Source organism: Otolemur garnettii, unplaced genomic scaffold, assembly GCF_000181295.1.
Source record: "Otolemur garnettii isolate 467f Iridium unplaced genomic scaffold, OtoGar3 scaffold00046, whole genome shotgun sequence".
In the NCBI taxonomy this organism is placed as follows: Eukaryota; Metazoa; Chordata; class Mammalia; order Primates; family Galagidae; genus Otolemur; species Otolemur garnettii.
Genome location: NW_003852441.1, coordinates 10,953,551 through 10,972,485, shown reverse-complemented (window position 1 = coordinate 10,972,485; position 18,935 = coordinate 10,953,551). Strand labels below are relative to the sequence as shown.

Below are 18,935 nucleotides of genomic sequence, written 5' to 3'. Positions count from 1 at the left end.
AAAAAAAAAAAAAAAAAAGAAATAGGGGACAAAGGGTAAAGTGCCCAGTCTTATGACTTAGGAGCAAGAACAGAGGCCCTCTCTCTCTTTGTTCTTCAACTCTCGATTTCTGCCACTGATAGCTCTGTTCTTTTTGTCCAGCCCTCTGTCTTTGAGCCTGCTATCCATTCTTCCTCTGCACCTTATGGATCATCCATATTATGGTTCCCCCGCCCCTTTTTTTTTGAGACAGAGCCTCAAGCTGTTACCCTGGGTAGAGTGCTATGGCATCACAGCTCACAGCAACCTCCAACTCCTGGGCTCAAGCAATTCTCCTGCCTCCGCCTCCCAAGTACCTGGGACTATAGGCAGCTGCTACAACGCCTGGCTATTTTTTTCTTTTTTGGGTTGCAGCCATCATTGTTGTTTGTCGGGCCAGGCTGGATTCAAACCCGCCAGCTCTGGTGTATGTGGCTGGTGCCTTGGCCGCTTGAGCCACAAGCACCAAGCCAGGAGACAAAATTTTTTTTTTTTTTTTTTTTTTTTGAGACAGAGTCTCACTGTGTAGCCCTTGGTAGTGTGCCATGGCATCACTGCTTGCAGCAACCTCAAACTTTTGGGCTTAAGTGATTCTCTTGCCTCAGCCTCCCAAGTAGCTAGGACTACAGGCGGCCGCCACAATGCCTGGCTATTTTTATTATAGTTGTCATTGTTGTTTAGCAGGCCCAGGCTGGGTTGGAACCTGCCAGCCCACCGAGCCCATTTCCCTTTCTCATTGCTTATCCTGGCTTCATTGCCCCTCTCCTACTTGTACCAGTTTAGTGCAAACCTCATTCCTCCATATGGATGGCAAAAAAATTCTGATGTTACCCACCTGGAGTTAGTGTCAGATCCCACAGGTTAAGGGCCGAGTTTTCTTTCTTTTTTTTTTTTTCAGAGACAAGAGTCTTACTTTGTCACCCTCGGTAGAGTGCCATGGTGTTCACAGTTCACAGCAACCTTCAGCTCTTGGGCTTAGGCGATTCTTTTGCCTCAGCCTCCTGAGTAGCTGGGACTACAGGCGCCTGTCACAATGCCCAGGTATTTTTTGTTGCAGTTTGACCGGGCCGAACCTGCCACCCTCGGTATATGGGGCCGGTGCCCTACCCACTGAGCTACAGGCCCCGCCCAGGGGCTTAGTTTTCTACAAGACTTCCCTCACCAGCCACAAATCTTCCCAGGTAGGTTCCCAGGTCAGCCACACTTTGACTGACTATCTGTTCAGGGTTCCACAATCCCCAAGGGTTTGATAATTTACAACTCACAGAACTCAAAGTGCTATATTATAGTTTTATGATAAAGTATGTACATAGGTAAGGTGAGAACAAGTCTCAGATCTGAGCTCCTGTGTTCTCTCTCCAGAGTCAAGACATGTCACCTCTGGCACATCAATGTATTCACCGACCAGGAAGCTCCACCAAACTTCATTGTCCAGAATTTATATTTTTTTCCTCACCTCAGGCTGGTAATGTACTCATGTTGTAACAAAGTTCAAGAGAGGCACTTATTACACATGAACTTGAAAACCCAAACAACATTTAGGAATCATAAAAAGCATCATAAAAGGATCTCTCTCTCTCTCTTTTTTTTTTTAGAATAGGGTCTTACTCTGTCACCCAGGTTGGAGTTCAGTGGCACAATCACAGCTCACTATAATGTAACCCTGAACTCATGGGCTCAAGTGATCTTCCTGCCTCAGCCTCCTGTGTGGCTGGGACTACAGAGGCACATCACGTGCGTGGCTAATTTTTCTTTTTCTTCTTCTTCTTCTTTTTTTTTTTTTTTTTTGTAGCGATGGGTGGGGTCTCACTGTATTGCCCAGACTTATCTTAAACTCCTGGCCTCAAGTGATTCTCCGGGTTCAATTTCCCAAAATGCTGGGATTATATGCATAAGCCACTACACCTGGCCCTTAATTAGTCTTAATTGGCAAATACTGCTTTGTCTCTTAAGCAACATTCATTCAAAACATACCAATGGGCCAGGCCCTGTAGAATTCAGTGGGAAGCTAAAGGTGAAAAGACACACATGGTCTCTGCCCTCCTGATGCTTAGCAAATTACAATACACTGAGGTGCAATGGCCACAGGGGTTATAGGAGAGCATGAGAGAGCAGTTAATCTGGTCCTGGACCTCTGAAGACATGCTAGCCAGGGAAGAGGAAACAAAGTTCTATACAGAGGGCACAGCATGTGCAAATGCCCAGAGGCTTGAAAGAGGTAGACTAGGAAAGTGCCTAGCACATAGACTAATGATGCCATATGGGGCTGGGTAAGTTCCAGGGAGGAGACTGAATGACAGTTACAGAATCACCCCAAACACAAGGACACACTGGTCTTCACAAATACTACTCTCATGATAAGAGGGCCTTATTTGGAAATCCACTGTGGCCACCATTGACTGTCATTGGGTATCTTTCCCAGCTAGGGGATAAGTGGGGGCACTAATGTCTATCTCACTACAGATGTGAGCTGCAGTACACCCCCAGGGCTCCCCCAGCCAGCCTGGACCTTAGACAAAAGCACCCAGTTTCACACATTTTTACATCCTCCCCTAGAGCTTAGTACATGGCTAGGGACACATAATACTTCATAGCTGGATTTCTTAACCTCCAGTCAAGGAACTTGGGTGGAAAAAAAAAAATCTTTATTTTCAATAGCCTCTTAATTGAAATTTAACACTTCCTTTCACTGTGACTGTAGGTAACAAAGCACAGTAGTATTATTATAGCACTACCCATGACTTCATCATAATAACTAACATAGATATTCTCACCTTGGAGTTATTTTTGTTTTGTTTTGTTTTGTTTTTTTGAGACAGTCTTGTTGCCCTGGGTAGAGCACCATAGCATTATCATAGCTCACAGCAACCTCAAGTTCTTGGGCTCAAGCAGTCCCCTTACCTCAGTTTTTCTATTTTTAGTAGAGATGGAGTTTTGCTCTTGCTCAGGCTGGTCATGAACTCCTAAGCTCAAGCAATCTACCTGCCTCGACCTCCCAGAGTACTAGGATTACACGCAGAGCCACTGCACTTGACCTCACCTTAGAGTTGTTGTGCATCTCCTGAATTATGTTTCATGTACATCAATTTGACATTACAGTTCTTACACCTACTGCTATATCTCATTAACATAACAAAGAAGCAGAATTTTACCATATCAAACATCTGGGTTTTAAATTTTGATATTTGAATATTGTAGTTTCCTTTGTATTCCTGTATAAGAATTTAAAAATATGGGCAGCACCTGTGGCTCAAAGGAGTAAGGCACTGACCCCATATGCCAGAGGTGGTAGGTTCAAACCCAGCCCTGGCCAAAAATTGCAAAAAGAAAAAAAACCATGAGAAAGAATTTAAAAATATGATCCTGGCTGGGTGTGGTGGCTTACACCTATAATCCTAGTTATCTGGGAGCTCAGGAGTTCAAGACCAGCCTGAACAAGAGTGAGACTCTGTCTCTACTAAAAATAGAAAAACTAGCAGGCGTTGTGGTGGGCACCTGTAGTCCCAGCTACTTGGGAGGCTGAGGCAAGAAGATCACTTTAGCCCAAGAGTTTGAGGTTGGTAAGAGCTATGACGCCATGACACTCTATTGAGGGCGACACAGTGAGACTTGGACTAAAAAAATATATATTATTCTGAGTGGGGGTCCACAGGCTTCACCAAACTGCCAAAGGGGTCTATGGGAGGGAAAAAAAAAAAGGTTAAAAGTCCATGCTTAATAGAAATAAGTCTTGCTCAAATCTTCCCAAAGAGTTTACCTTTGGATGTTGAGTTATCTCTGATCTATCTCTTAGTGCTTCAAAGGGAGGGGCTCTGGAGACACTTTCCCCCAAAGCAAACAACTACATTAACTGCCTGTAGAGCATTGGATAAAGGAATGCCCCAGGGAAAAAGAACCAATTAGTTGCAAGCCTCCTTTAGCCACAGGGCTGAGAGCCATTCAAGCCCACACAGACCTTCCTGAAAAATGTGGTTGTCGGCCATCTCAGTCTACTGAGATTGTCCCATGATATCCATCTTCCTAGCCACAGCTAGGTGGACCAGGAATCTCATTTGTCTTTGGCTGGTGGACTGAGGTGGCCAGGGAGAGCCTGCCAATAAATACTTTCAGACTGACGGGAAACTAATTGGCCCAATTAGATTCCATCTCTTGGTAAGCTTGTATCTGAACACAAAGTAAGGATGGGAGAAGGGTGCAGGGAGTGGGGACAGCATTTAGAAAGGGCAGCAGAAGTGACAGGCACAAAGAAAGAGATGAAGGGAGAAAGGGACGTGGAGTTAAGAGCTTAGTGACCATGGTCTTCCATTATCCTAGAAGAGGCTGGCATCCACCCCCTCACTTCTTCCTACCACCTGGAAGACCCTACCATTGCGATTGCTGAGCTCTTCCTCCAAGAGCTTACTGAACTGTGGTGAGCCAGCAGTCCTAGCTGCACAAGGCTCATAGCAGAATATGAAACATACCAGAGGCCCAAAATGAGGAAACTGGGGCAGGGCTTTCTCTTCCACCTCCCTAACCTCGTCTGACCTCTCCTGCCCCATGAATAGGCCCCCAACCCATGTTTCTAGCCCCGGGACCCTGTTAACTTCTGTGTCCTTGTAAGTCCCTCTCCAAAGACTCTCTACCTGCTTGATTGCTTTCAAAGCAGTTGGAGCTGGTATTGCCCCTGGCAGGGTGAAGGGACAAATGGCTGGCCAGCAGAAATATGGGAGGAGAGCCAGGCAAGGTAGCTCACAGTTTGTAATCCTAGCACTCTGGGAGGTTGAGGCAGGCAGATCCCTTGAACTCAGGAGTTGAGACCAGCCTGAGCAAAAGCGATACCCTGTCTCTACTAAAAATAGAAAAATTAGCTGGGTGTTGTGGTGGGTACCTATAGTCCCAGCTACTTGGGACACTGAGGCAAGAGGATCTCTTGAGCCCAAGACTTTGAGGTTGCTGTGTGCCATGGCACTGTACCCAGGTGACTCTGTTGAATGAGACTGTCTCAATTAAAAAGAAAAGAAAGAGAAAGAAAGAAAGAAAAGAAAAGAAAGATGGAGGAAGCGACAAGGGAGGTCTGTCACTCCTCATCTGGGAAGAAAGAGCATGGGGTAGACGCCTTTGACCTGCCTCCTTTGGTTTCCTATGGCCTGGTTCATTCTTTTCCTTTGGAACCAGTAACACTCTGTTTCTCTCTAAAACTCCATGTGAAGCAAACGTAGTCCACTCTCTTTATCCAGAAACAGATGTAGATTCAATTATATCCATCTCTTATTTCATCTCAATAGCATTTCAGAGAGAAGGAAACAAGGTTCAGAGAGAAGTCTAATGCTTGCAGTGAGAAATGAGGAGTCCAGACTCCTAGTATGCTCTACAAAATCCCTGCACACCTGGGTGGTCACAGCACCCTACCACCTATCTCTACTCTACACCACTACCCCCATACCCCCCTCCACCAGGTTTACACGTGCAAAACTGATATATTTGCATTCCTCAGAATATGCCCTCTCACCTCCAAGTCTTTGCTCCTGATGTTATCTTGGCTAGAATACCCCTATGATGTCCTGGTGAATTCTCTGAGTCAACCTTTAAGACTCAAAAGTGTGCTCCACTGTTCCTTGTACACCTTCAGTGAGGCTCAAGGGCTGTGTCCTAATTGTATCTCCAGCTCTTGACACAGGGCCTGGCAAGGTAAAGCCCAAGAAATATGTGCCCCTGGCCCCATTTCACTCAATTGTTAGGGTCCAGAGTTATGGTCAGCACCTGGAATCCCAAGGGACAGCCTAAAATGAGAATCCTGACTGGTTCTTGGCTGGGATGTAGGTGACTCTAGAAGCTATAAGGCTGTGAGTGGCCCCCTGGGTCTTAGCCATTAGCTTGAGTGAGTTTATTCACTCATTCTGCAATATACATATTTAAAATAGTTGGGCCATTTAAGATTGCACACGAACTTTATGGACACTTGTATTGTATGCCTTGTTATGCTCTAAGCACTCTGTCAGGTGTTGAGGATCAAAGATGAAAGGAGAAATTAACTGGGAGGTTATAATTAAGCTAAAACTTTAAGAACACTAAAAATCTGTAAAAGAAAAACAACACAGAATTTAATCCCTGCTTCTGTCCAGGTGTATGTGTGTGTGTGTGAGAGAGACCTCAACTCCTCCACCCCCAGATAAAGATTTAAGGGAGATTAGATCTCTAATCCCTGAGTTAGGCCTCACTTTCAGAAAAGCGTGAGGCCTGAATCCTAACCTGGACCCACACCTGGACCCATTGTTCTCTTAATTCCCAACATCAGATCCAGTAATTAGCCCTCTGGTTGGCAGCCCATTCGCCCTCAAGCGGCCCCACAGTCTCAGGAGACTTAAACAGGGGCCCCCTGGAGGAGCATCAGGAGTCTCAAGCTGTCCCCCTGGGCAGAGTGCTGTGGCATCACAGCTCACAGCAACCTCCAACTCCTGGGCTCAAGCGAGTCTCCTGCCTCAGCCTCCCGAGTAGCTGGCACCACAGGCGCCCGCCACAACGCCTGGCTATTTTTTGGTTGCAGCCGTCATTGTTGTTGGGCGGGCGGGCTGGATTCGAACGCGCCGCCTTGGGTGTACGTGGCTGGCGCTTTAGCCACTTGAACCACAGGTGCTGAGCCATATATATTTTTTAATTTATGTATTTTAGTTGTTTGGGATTCATTGAGGGTACAAAGAATTAGGTTACACTCATTGCATCCAATAAAGGCCCTCTTATAATTGTGTCCCGCCGCCAAGAGGTGTGCCATACACCGTGACTCCCCATCCTCCCCCCTCCACCCATTTCCCTGCTCCTTCATTCCCCTACCCGACTCCTTGGATTAGTTCATCTACTGCCTTCACATTAGAATTGAGGCACTGGATTCTTGGTTTTGTATTAACCTGGATGGAAGTAGATCACATACTTCTTAATAAAGCATCACAAGAATGGAGAAGCAAGATTTTTTTTTTTTTTTTTGAGACAGAGTCTTATTTTGTCACACTTGGTAGAGTGCTGTGGGGGTCATAGCTCACAGCAACCTCAAACTCCTGGGCTTAAGGGATTCTCTTGCCTCAGCTCCCAAGTAGTTGGGACTACAGGCGCTGGCAACAACGCCCGGCGGTTTTTAGAGACGAGATCTCGCTTTCAGGTTGTTCTCAAACCTGTGCGTTTTGAGAATCCACTCGACTCGGCCTCTCAAGTGCTAGGATTACAGGCGTGAGCCACTGCCCCAGCCCAAGATTGTTCTTTTTTAAGCACCAAAAGAGGAGGCAACAAAAAAGTTTCATCGCGCTTTGCTGCACCCCTTTAACAAAAGGATTTGTTACGTAAAATTTGGATTCACTCAAAAGTCCACACTTAAGGACCAGGAAGGCCACCCCCACCAAGATCCTAGTTAGACCGCAGAATCTCACCACCCGCAGCAGAGAGCTTGGCTTCCAAGACAGCATCCTGGGCCCCACCCACAAGGTGCGAGCGCTGATTGGCCAGCATATTACTGGGCGTGGCCAAATCTTAAAGGGTCCAGGAGCAAAGCAAGACCAGAGGTGGCGGTGGCAGCTGTGAAACCCAGGGAGGTGATGCCACGTGACCCCACGTGGGTTTCTTTTTAATTTCTCTAACGCTCATACTCTAGTCTCAGGCCCATGGAACTCACAAGAGACTATCCCCTGTTCGGAGGCGCCTTTTCCATAGTTCTCCCCCCTGGGGCCATTGATGTAAGGTGAGAAGGCCTGGGCGCAGGTGGCGGCGGTCTGGGTGGTTGCGGGAAGAAGCTGGGGTCAACTAGGGTCTGTCTCGACTCCCTCCAGCGACCTCCGACCGGTCCCAGACAATCAGGAAGTTTTCTGCCACCAGGTGACAGACCAAAGCCTGATCTTGGAACTTTTGGAGTTGCAGGCCCACGTGAGGGGCGAAGCAGCCGCAAGGTGAGGGAAGGCCACGGCTGGCCAATGGGAGGGCCGGAGCAGAAGAAGTGGGCAGGGCTCATGATAGGACGGTTAATTGGGCAAGGAGAGCTCCAATGGCTATATGTATACTGTACCTGGGGAACTGAACAACGCCTAGGATTTAAGGATGCTCCTGGGGAGGTGAGTGAGATGCCCCTCCTTGACCCTACTCTCATATCCCAGGTACCACTTTGAAGACGTTGGTAGTGTGCAAGGGGCTCGGACTGTCCAAGTGGAGTCTGTCCAGCCTCTCTGTTTGGAGAACCTGGCCCTGAGGAGCTGCTGTCAAGAAGCCTGGGTCCTCTCTGGCAAGCAGCAGGTAGCTAAGGAAAACCAGCAGGTGAGGAGTCAGGAGTGTGGGGTGTCTTGAAAAGGTGAAAAGGGTGATCCATGTAAGCATCCTCACACTGATCCCTTTAGGTAGCAAAGGATGTGACAGTGTATCAGGCATTGCTGCGGCTGCCCCTGTACCAGACTGATCTCCTGCTCACCTTCAATCAGCCTCCGTAAGGAAGAGGGAAAGGATGGGTGTCCCCTGAATGGGTCCCCAGGAGAATTGGGCTGGGAGGGGCATAGCAGGGAGATTGACTGGTGGGGTTCTAGAAGGAAGCAGGAGTGGGCCAGAGGTTTAGGGACACAGATACCCAAGTCCAGTAAAGAAGAAGAAATGGGAACTTCTAAACTTAAGGCCTGGATGATATTCTCTCTCACTCTCTTCTCTCACCCAAAGCCCTGACAACAGGTCATCTTTTGGCCCTGAAAATCAGTCGCCTCCACCCTGGAGCCTGGGTGACTTTGAACAGCTGGTGACCAGTCTGACCCTTCATGATCCCAACATCTTTGGTCCCCAGTAAAGATGCTAAAACACTGCATGGAGGCTGCTGAAGACTTGAGGACCCAGTTCTTTGAGGGTGAAAGAGGTTGAATATCTGGTTTTCCTCTCATTTCTCCCCTGTGCATAAACATAAGACACCTCTCTGCAGAAATAAACTTGCTTTATAACCAACATAATCTGTGCCTTTGCATCTAACAAGACACATAGATATCCCCAATTCCCTTTGGGTCTCAGAGGGGAGTAGTTTAAAGCTGTGTGTGGGCACAGGAGAGACTTAAGACTGGCAATGATTGTGGGAGGAAATACACTTTGGAGTGACTGCTTCAGCCCTGAGAAAGGGTGTGAAGTGTACATGGGGCTGGGTAGGGAAGTTTAAGCAACACCCAAGGAAGGGAGGGAAACTGTCCCTTGTAGTGATTGAACCCTGAGAGAACAGATGAAGAGTGGGGTTGGCTGTCCCCCTTGGATGGATGAAAGGTCACCTGGTCAGTAGTAAGTCATCAAGACATAATAGTGGAGGCACAAGTGTCTAGAGTGCTGATTTGGTGGCATGTGGGAGAGTGGCTGTTATTTAGTGTATGTGTAGTACAGGGAACGCAGCTGGTCCCAGAAGAAGAGTGAGAGGATGGTGTGGGGGCCAAGGCGGAAGTAGGAGGCACCTATACCCTTGTACATGCCAAAAATTCCCTCTGACCGAGCCGTCTGCAGCAGAGCGTCCAGGATCCCCCGGTACATGAGGCCCTGAGAGCACATGAGAAAGGGAGAGCATAGGGAAGGAGCTTGTCAGAGCCCACCAGGGACTTTACCTCTGTAGGCTGCGCTTCAGGCTGTCCCACCAACACCCACAACCTGCTTCCCCACCCCTTCTTCCCTGCCTGCCTACATCCCAGAGTGCTTCCTTACCTTGCCCTGTGCATCTGTGGGCTGGTTGTAGAGCCTTGTGCTGGCCACGTCAAAGGGTGTCATGGCCAAGACCACTGCAATGCCACTCACCATGGCAGCTGCCAGAGCCACCTTCCAACTCTGGGGAGGAAAGACCTAAGAGGGGAAGGAGGAAAAGCTTTGTCAATCACCCAATCATTCAACCCCTAGGTACAGGACAGGCCCTGTCCTGGGGATACTTGTACTGGTAACTCCTGGTACTTATATTCCATCAATTCTAAGATAGTGTGATAACACAGTGAAGGAGGAAGGCCAGGGTGCCCCTTCTAGGAGGAAGTGATAGGAGAACTATAGGAAGGGTCTAAAGAGTCAGTGATTCCCAAGCCGGCCTGCTGCTCTTTCACATTTGAATGCTCCTTCACATTCCCTCCAGGGCCCACCTCAACTTCCCCTCCCTGTCCCCCCACTCCCCAGATGGCCCCAACCCTTTCCTGGGCAGTACCTCCCACTGGCTCAAGAGGTCCTTGGTGGAAGAGAAGGTGCACAGCTGGGTGGAGGAACCGATGATAACTCGTGGTAGGCTGCCCAAGGCCCCACGCCACAACCCCACCAGACCATGTTTCTGGCCAATCTCGGTTAGTGCCTGAAACATGCCCTGGTGGGGGGAAGATCAGGGGGGTGGGCTTTAGTCACCCCATCATCAGGGGCTGCCACCTCCTAACACTGCTAAGGATGGGTCCTTAATAGGCACCTGTTATCCAGACAACCAGTTCAATGTAGGCTTAGAGCCAGAATGTGGGCCTTTGGTTGTCTACCAGTCCATTGTTGCATCCCTTCCCTCCTCAGAATAGGGACAGGATGTGTGCAAGTGAGGACATGAGCAGGTCAGAAGAAATGGGCAGAAGATTAGAGGAACTGGGGTAGATGTTGGAAAGAGTATCTGGAGAAGGCTACAGGGACAAATTGGGACTGAGCTGATGGGTTGGACAGAACAGTAGCTGGGACAGGAGATGCTGGGTGCAGGCAGAAAGCTAGGGGGAAATGGGAGAGGATGGTCAGGGACTCCATGGGGATTGGAGAACCCTCACCTGATGCTTATACTGGTGACCTACGGCAATTTCGGAGGCTGCCTGTGCCTGTAGGTGTGTCTTCACCTGGGAACAAGAGAGTATCACAACCTATGCCCCAGTGGTTCTCCTTTTGCTTTAGCTACAAAAGTGCCTGACCCCCTCACACTTCCTCCAGGGTGTTCAGCAATAAATATCCTTTTATCTGATAATTATTGTTGTCCCTACTTAACACATTGTTCATGAGACTCTTGTCCCTTGGCTCCAGGCCCAGGGGGATGGATCTCCTAGAGCTTGAAGATACCAAACACCCTCCACATCCTCCTTCCCTTGGGCTAGCAGTGGGAGGTGGAGAGAGTAGAGAATGACAATATTTCCTAAGGCTGGTCATGTTAGGCAAGACCTGAATGTCCAGCCTCTCATGCCAGCTCCCATTCCCAGACCAGAGCTCTAGCTACCACCTCAATCAGGCTCTCTGCCAGACCCTGGGCAAAACTTGCTTTCCAGCTCTCAATCCACATAGGAGAACGTAGCCATCTGACTTTGGAGAAACCACTGTTCCCAAATTTCACTCCCTGGGAGTGAGATCAGACTGCTTCTTCTACAGAACATACTGCCTTCCAGTCTCTTTTGTTCTTAGGAGCACTAAGCAGGGCCTAGTCCTAGCAACAAGCAGCCATGTGACCTTCAGCAGGTCACTTCCCCTCTCTGGGCTCAGGATATCAACCCTTCACCTATACCAGATAACTCAAAAGCAAAGACAGGTTGGCTCAGTGCCTGTGGCTCAAGTGGCTAAGGCACCAGCCACATATACCTAAGGTGGCGGGTTCGAATCCAGCCTGGGCCTGCCAAAACAACAATGATGGCTGCAACCAAAAAATAGCCCGGCATTGTGGTGGGCGCCTGTGATCCCAGCTACTTGGGAGGCTGAGGCAGGAGACTCGCTTGAGCCCAGGAGTTGGAGTTTGCTGTGAGTTGTGATGCCACAGCACTCTACCCAGGGGGATACTTGAGGCTCTGTCTCAAAAAAAAAGGCAAAGACAGGTGAGATTGTAATTCTGTGACACCCAGGACCTTCCTGATACCTACACTGACTGATATTACTCATATTCTTCATCCTCCCCTACAGAAATCCAACCTCAATATCAGATGACATTAAAATGATAAAAGCAATACTATCAAATATTTACTATTTGCTATGATTTGTACTAACACTTTACATGTATGATCACATTTGTCTCCCTCAATCCTCCCAATAATCACTCAAAAATTATTCCCATTTTACAGATGTGGCAACTGAAGCTCAACAACTAGTAATTTTCAAAGCCAGTATTTAAGTTCTAGAAAGACTGATTCCAAAGCCCATAATCTTAATCAATACACTCCATTGTGTCCATTGGATGAGTGTGTATAGGACAAAGCCTGTCCTGATCCCTGCCCTACTTGCAGAGGGACAGCACTTTTGTGGAGGACTGGGCTTCTACCCTACACCAAGGATCTGCTCTGAAGGCCCCAAGCAAGATCACTCTTCTTACCATGTAGATGGGGCTCCCCAAGTAGGCTCCCATGACCCCAGCCAGAGCCCCAGCTGCTGCACTGCGGAAAGGATTGAGGGTGCCTTCGGCGGTGTGCAGGTAGCCCCCAGCCTCGACCAGCCCATAGGTGCCCAGTCGAATGCCATTCATCAGGAACTGATATAAGAGGGCAGGGGCCAGGCCTTTCTGCAGGGCAGCCAGGCCATCCACCTTGCCGATGGTGATGAAGGCATGGAACACATTTCGGTAGTGCCTCTGGTATGTGCCAGGGGCCTGCAGTTCTCCCTGCAACTGCATCCTGGTCTTCACCACCTCCAGGGGATTGGTGAACACACAGGCCCCGCAGGCTGCCAGACCACTCATCAAGAAGTCCATGGTGGGACAGCAGCAACTGGAACTGGCCCAAGGGTAAGAAAATAAAAATGAGTCTCAGAAAGGGAGGTTGGAAGTCAGGGGAAGTCCTCAGTTTCAGCAGTACAATCTGCAGAAGGTAAGAATTTAGAGGTTTGGAGTCAAGGGTGTCAGGGTCAAATGTCAAGAGGTCAAGGATTGGTTAGCTGGATTTGAGAGAGAAGCTGGTAGAGGGAAGAGAGGGGAGTTTAGGAGACAGTGGTGAGAAGGTTATGGCAGGGCCCTGCTGGTCAAGGGATTTGAGGTTAAGGAGGGGCAAAAGCCAGGAGGCGGCAGACGGGATGCTTGGGATGGAGACTACCCCAGGGTGTAAAGGAGGAAAACGCAGAGTTGGGAGATGGAAGCTGGATAGGTAGGAAAAAGAAAGCTAGCAGGTTAAGGAGAAAAAGGATCCGGGAGGAGAACCGGTGGTGTTCCCAGGACAACAACGAGATCTGGATCCAGGAAAGAAGTCGGGTCTCAGGCCAGGTATGAGTGTCCCTAGAAAGCCCCAGGAGCTCTCAGCAGCAGCACCCGCCGTAACCTGCCCAGGCCGGGGTGCCACACTCCTGTCTCGGGAGCACTGCGCCAATGGGAAGCAACTAAGAGTCACAGCCAAGAGCCTCAGCCAATCAGCGCAGAGCCGGCGCCATGGCCAATAAGAGGCCCTTTCAGCGACCCGGCCCCCGGAATGGGCTGAGAGGCAGTTGGAATTAACTCTCCGCGCTCCGGCACCTGGGGGCGCGTTGTTGCTGTACCCTGTGGTCCCGGACGAACGAAGTCCGAGAGCAAAGGCAGCAGTCCCCCACTGGGGTTCTTGGGGATGCTCCTATTGTGGACAGAGGGTTCCTCTCTTTCGCCTTCTTTCCTGGTCGTGAGTGGGTGGGGCCTAACTGGAGGTCCACGCCCTGCTGGGTGAGGGTGCTGGGAAAGCCTGGAAGCTGCGCCCCGCCCGCGTGGGCAGCTGGGACTCACCTGCCGGACGGTATCTATCTCCTAAGGCGGAGTAAAGTGTTTGTTGATTTTTTTTTTTTTTTTTTGAAACAGAGTCTCACTTTGTCATAGTGCCGTGGCGTCACAGCTCACAGCAACCCCCAACTCCTGAGTTTAGGCGATTCTCTTGCCTCAGCCTTCCCGAGGAGCTGGGACTACAGGTGTCAGCCACAACCCCCAGCTATTTTTTACAGTTTGGCCGGGGCCAAGTTTGAACCCGCCACCCTCGGTATAGGGGCTGGCGCCCTACCCACTGAGCCACAGGCGCCGCCCGTTTTTGTAGATTCTATCGCCAAGGTGCGGCTGGCTGCGGGCACGGAGAACTAGAGGCACGAAGAATGAAGAAAAAGCTTGGTCAAATTGTTAAATTCTTGATCTTTATAGCAACTAGGAGAAGGCAGGGGAGGCGTAGGCAGAGATTTTGATCCCCTCTATGGCGTTCCTGAGGTTACAGCAGCCAGCAGGTGGTGGGAGATCTTGATCCTGAGAGTCTAGACTCCTGACCTTGCTCCTGAGGCTGGTAATAGTTAAGTTGTTAGAGGCGCCAAGTGATTCTATATTATAAGCAGCTGAGCGAAGAGGCGAGGGAAAGAATAAAATAGACTGAATTTGGTACAACTGGGAATTGAGACTGAGAGGAAATGGATCCGGAAACAGCTGCTATGTTAATCACGCGAGACTGGAGGAAAGAACTGGGGAAGGTAGGTGGGAAGCTGTTGAATGAGGAAACTTAAAGAATGCAAGGGGCTAGGGAGTGTCACCTGTGGTGGGAGGAAGAGGCAGAGGGTTTACCTTTGTGAGAGGCAGCCAACAGACTTAGAGCATTATTTGGAATTCCATTTTGGATCTTCCTGCCTACCAGCTGGATGGCCTATGGGAAGTTACTAAACATCTCAGAGCCCCTTGCAAAATGAGTGATATCTATTGCACATATTTGACAGAAGGTATTGGACTTGTACTAGGTGCCCAACAATTAGATCTCCTGCAAAGTCAAAAGCTATTAGACCTCTGTGCCTTGTATCGCTTGTTCCCAACTGCCTAGAATGCTCTCTACCACTCATTTTTTTTTTTTTTTGAGAAACAGTCTTCACTTTGTCACCCTTGATAGAGTGCTGTGGCATCACAGCTCACAGCAACCTCAAACTAACGGCATCACAGCTCACAGCAACCTCAAACTCTTGGGCTAAAGTGATTCTCTTGTTTCAGCTTTCCAAGTAGCTGGGACTACAGGTGCCCACCACAATGCCTGGTTGCTTTTAGAGATGAGGTCTCACTCTTGCTCAGGCTGATCTCTAACCTGTGAGCTCAGGCAATCCACCTGTTTTAGCCTCCCAGAGTGCTAGGATTACAGGTGTGAAGCCACCGTGCCCAGCTTCCACCACTCAATTTTTATGGTGATCTCCAAGTCCTGAAGCTTTTCCAAATTCTCCCACATTCAATCACTCCTATCCCACTTTGTTCCTCAAGCATTTATCCACTTTTCTTATTTTCATTAGCATTTGTTTACCATTTGACTTCTTCTGCTAGCTGGAGAGTTCCTGGATGCTCTGGAGACCAGGTCTGAATCATCTCCATCTCTCTGGTGTACCACTAAGTCTTTGAGCCAAAGGATGAGCCTAGGCTCAAGCAGTCCTTCTCCAGCCTCAACCTCCTGAGCAGCTAGGACTACAGGGGCACTTATAGAGACAGAATCTCCCTGTGTTGCCCAGTCTTGACTCAAGCTCCTGGCCTCAAGCCATATTCCTGCTTCAACTTCCCAAAGTGCTGAGATTATAGGCATGAGCCAGTGCACCTATCCCAGAATTAACTCATACCCCTGTGGGAACCAACAGTGCTTCTGTGTAATTCTACTTTCTTTGGTCTTACAGACTCTACTCATTTCCATAGTTACTTAGGTCAGCACTTATTTTTTAGAGACGGGGGTTGGGGGGTGGGGATGGGGTGTCTCGCTCTTGCTCATGCTGATCTTGAACATGCGAGCTCAGGCAATCCACCCGCCTCGGCATGTCCCAGAGTACTAGGATTACAGGTGTGACCCATTGCCTCCGGCCAATTATTTCATACTCTTTTTTTTTTTTTTTTCATTTTTTGGCCGGGGCTGGGTTTGAACCTGCCACCTCTGGTACATGGGGCTGGTGCCCTACTCCTTGAGCCACAGGTGCTGCCTTATTCCATACTTGTTTAATATGATTAGATTCTTTTGTGACAATCTTCATTCCACTCTGGGATCCCCTGACCTTCTAAGTTCTTTTTCAGAATTTGCATATAGTGTTTCACTCTTTGTACTGTAATGTCTTATGAGTTTTGACAAATATAACATTCATTATGCATTACTTTACAGGCTAGAGTGGCATCATCATGTTACCAGATGAAGAGGGTCTGACTGCCTATCACTGTCAGCCAATTTGCAGAGATGGGGTTAGACCCACCAAACTTTGTCAGAAGGCCTGTGATTCTGGAGAACAATGAGAATAGCCTCTCCAAGACTGTTCTATTCTTCTATTTACAAAATCACAGTTTTATACATAAAAGTTCAAAGCAAAGACCACATTAGCCCTTATTTTAAATAATAATCAGCATAACTCCAGGACCTATTACAACATTCCAATTCAAAAGTTAATCTGCTAAATCAATCCACTTAAACTACTCAAGATTTTCATCTTTAGGTTGGGAGATAAATTTGCAAAACAATAAAGTAGGGCACCAGCCACCGAGGCTAGCGGGTTTGAGCCCAGGCCTGGACTGCTAAACAACAATGACAACTTCAAGGAAAAAAAAAATAGCTGGGTGTTGTGGTGGGTGCCTGTAGTCCCAGCTACTTGGGGAGGCTGAGGCAAGACAATTGCTTAAGCCCAAGAGTTTGAGGTTGCTGTGAGCTGTGATGCCACAGCATACTACCAGGGGCCACATAGTGAGACTCTGTCTCAAAAAAAAGAAAAGAGATGACAGGTAAAAATCCCTTAGGTAGGACCTAAATCCACCAGATCAGCTGTATCATGTTGGTGGTAGCCTGACTGACTCCATCTATTTCTCACTACATGTGCTTTCAATCATAGCTCCATCAACACTCCCAGCTAATTTTTCTATGTGTTGTAGAGATGGGGTTCTCACTAAGCTGTTGAGGGTGGTCTTGAACCCCGGTCTCAAGTGATCCTCCAGCCTTGGCCTCCCAAAGTACTAGGATTACAGGTGTGAACCACTGCACCTAGCCTATAAATATTGTATTATACAGAGTAGTCTAAAAAATACCCTGTATTTCACCTATTTAAACCATCCCTCAACTACTTATCTTTTTTTTGCCTCTGTATACAGTATTTGTCTTTTCCAGAATTCCATATAGTTGGAATTATATACTATGTACCCTTACCAGGCTGGCTTCTTTGACTTAGAAATATGTATTTAATTTTTATCTATGTCTTTTCATGACTTCCTAGCTCATTTCCTTTTTTTTTTTAGAGACAGAGTTTCACTTTGTTGCCGTCCATAGAGTGCTGTGCCATCACAGCTCACAGCAACTTTCTTTTCTTTTTTCCTATCTTTTCCTTCCTTCCTTTTTCTTTCTTTCTTTCTTTTTCTTTTTTTGAGACAGAGCCTCAAGCTGTCACCCTGTGTGGCATCACAGCTCACAGAAACCTCCAACTTCTGAGCTCAAGTGATTCTCCTGCCTCCGCCTCTCAAGTAGCTGGGACCATAGGTGCCCACCACAGTGGCTATTTTTTGTTGAAGCCATCATTATTGTTTTGTGGGCCCGGGCTGGATTTGAACTTGTCAGTTCAGGTGTATGTGGCTGGTGTCTTAGCCACTTGAGCCACAGGTGCTGAGCCTTTTTTTTTTTTTTTCTTTCTTGATAGTCTCACTTTGTCACCCTTGATAGAGTGCTATGGCATCATAGCTCACAGCAACCTCAAACTCTTGGGCTCAAGCTATTCTCTTGCCTCAGCCTCTCAAGTAGTTGGGACTATAGGCGCCCACCACAATGCCCAGCTATTTTTAGAGATTGAGTCTCTCTGGCTCAGGCTGGTCTCCTACCTGTGAGCTCAGGCAATCCACCCACCTTGGCCTCCCAGAGTGCTAGGATTATAGCCAGCCTGCCTGCCTGCCTGCCTGCCTGCCCTCCCCGCTTCCTCCATTCCTTCCTCCCTCCCTTATATTTTCGAGACAGAGACTCAATCTCTCATCCTGGGTAGAGTGCCATGGCATCAGCTTAGCTCTTAGCAACCTCCAACTCCTGGACTCAAATGATCCTCTTGCCTTAGCCTCTGGAGCAGCTGGGACTATAGGTGCCCACTGCAACACCTGGCTAGTTTTTATATTTTTAGTCTCTTCCTCAAGCTGGTCTCCAATTCCCGAGCTCAAGCAATCCACCTGCCTCAGTTTTCTATAGTGCTAGGATTATAGGCATAAGCCATTGTGCCCTGCTAGCTCATTTCTTTTTATTGCTGAATAATACTATTTCATTGTGTTATAGTTTATCCATTCATGTATTGAAAGATATTTTGGTTGCTACTGGATTATATGGTAGGACCATATTTAGCTTTGTAAGAGACTGCGATTCTGTCTCCAAAGTGTCTGTAGATTTTTGCATTTATTTCTCATTCAGAAATAATGAGAGGGCCAGGTGTGGTGGCTCATGCCTGTAATCCCAGCACTTGGAAGGCTAAAGAGGGTGGATTGCATGAGTTTTCCAGACCAGCCTGAGCCAGAGCAAGATCTCATCTCTAAAAATAGCCAGGTGTAGTGGTCGGTGCTTGTAGTCTAGCTACTTGGGGGGCTGAGGCTAGAGAATCACTTAAGCCCAAGAGTTTGAGGTTGCTGTGAGCTGTGACATCATGGGACTCTACCAAAGGTGACAAAGTGAGACTCTGTCTCAAAAAAAAAAGAAAAAAAAAAAGAAATGAACAAGAGATTTTTTTTCCTTTATGTTCTCATCAACATTTGATAATTTGATATCAGGGGCTTTTTGTCAGATTTTTTATTTTTTGCAGTTATTTATTTATTTATTTTGGCCACGGCTGGGTTTGAACCCACCACCTCTGGTATATGGGGCCAGCACCCTACTCCTTTGAGCCACGGGCGCCTATATATATACATTTTTTTGCCATTCTTTTAGTTGTGTAGTTTTATCTTCTTACTGTTTAATTTGCAATTCTCTAATGATAAATGATATTGAGCATATTTTCATAAGTTTACTTGCCATATATATATCTTTTTTGGTGATATGTTTATTCAGATATTTACCCCCTTAATTGAGTTTTTTTATTGTTGAGTTTTTTTTTTTTTTTTT

General features: G+C 47.8%; 2 protein-coding genes and 1 pseudogene across 2 annotated transcripts; 1 reads left to right on the top strand and 2 right to left on the bottom strand.

Moving 5' to 3' along the window:
- Positions 1–1,473: 1,473 nt before the first annotated feature.
- Positions 1,474–1,587, bottom strand: LOC111725722 (annotated as a pseudogene).
- A 5,920-nt stretch (positions 1,588–7,507) lies between these two features.
- Positions 7,508–8,951, top strand: RANGRF (RAN guanine nucleotide release factor). Its single transcript, XM_012805955.2, has 5 exons — positions 7,508–7,723; positions 7,812–7,928; positions 8,133–8,289; positions 8,370–8,455; positions 8,680–8,951. Exons 1-5 carry the CDS (start codon positions 7,647–7,649, stop codon positions 8,801–8,803), a joined length of 561 nt encoding a protein of 186 aa, XP_012661409.1. The 5' UTR covers positions 7,508–7,646; the 3' UTR covers positions 8,804–8,951.
- A 76-nt stretch (positions 8,952–9,027) lies between these two features.
- SLC25A35 (solute carrier family 25 member 35) lies at positions 9,028–13,179 on the bottom strand. Its single transcript, XM_012805954.2, has 5 exons — positions 12,269–13,179; positions 10,755–10,820; positions 10,169–10,321; positions 9,688–9,822; positions 9,028–9,525 (listed from the first exon to the last, which is right to left on the bottom strand). Exons 1-5 carry the CDS (start codon positions 12,641–12,643, stop codon positions 9,352–9,354), a joined length of 903 nt encoding a protein of 300 aa, XP_012661408.1. The 5' UTR covers positions 12,644–13,179; the 3' UTR covers positions 9,028–9,351.
- Positions 13,180–18,935: the final 5,756 nt, after the last annotated feature.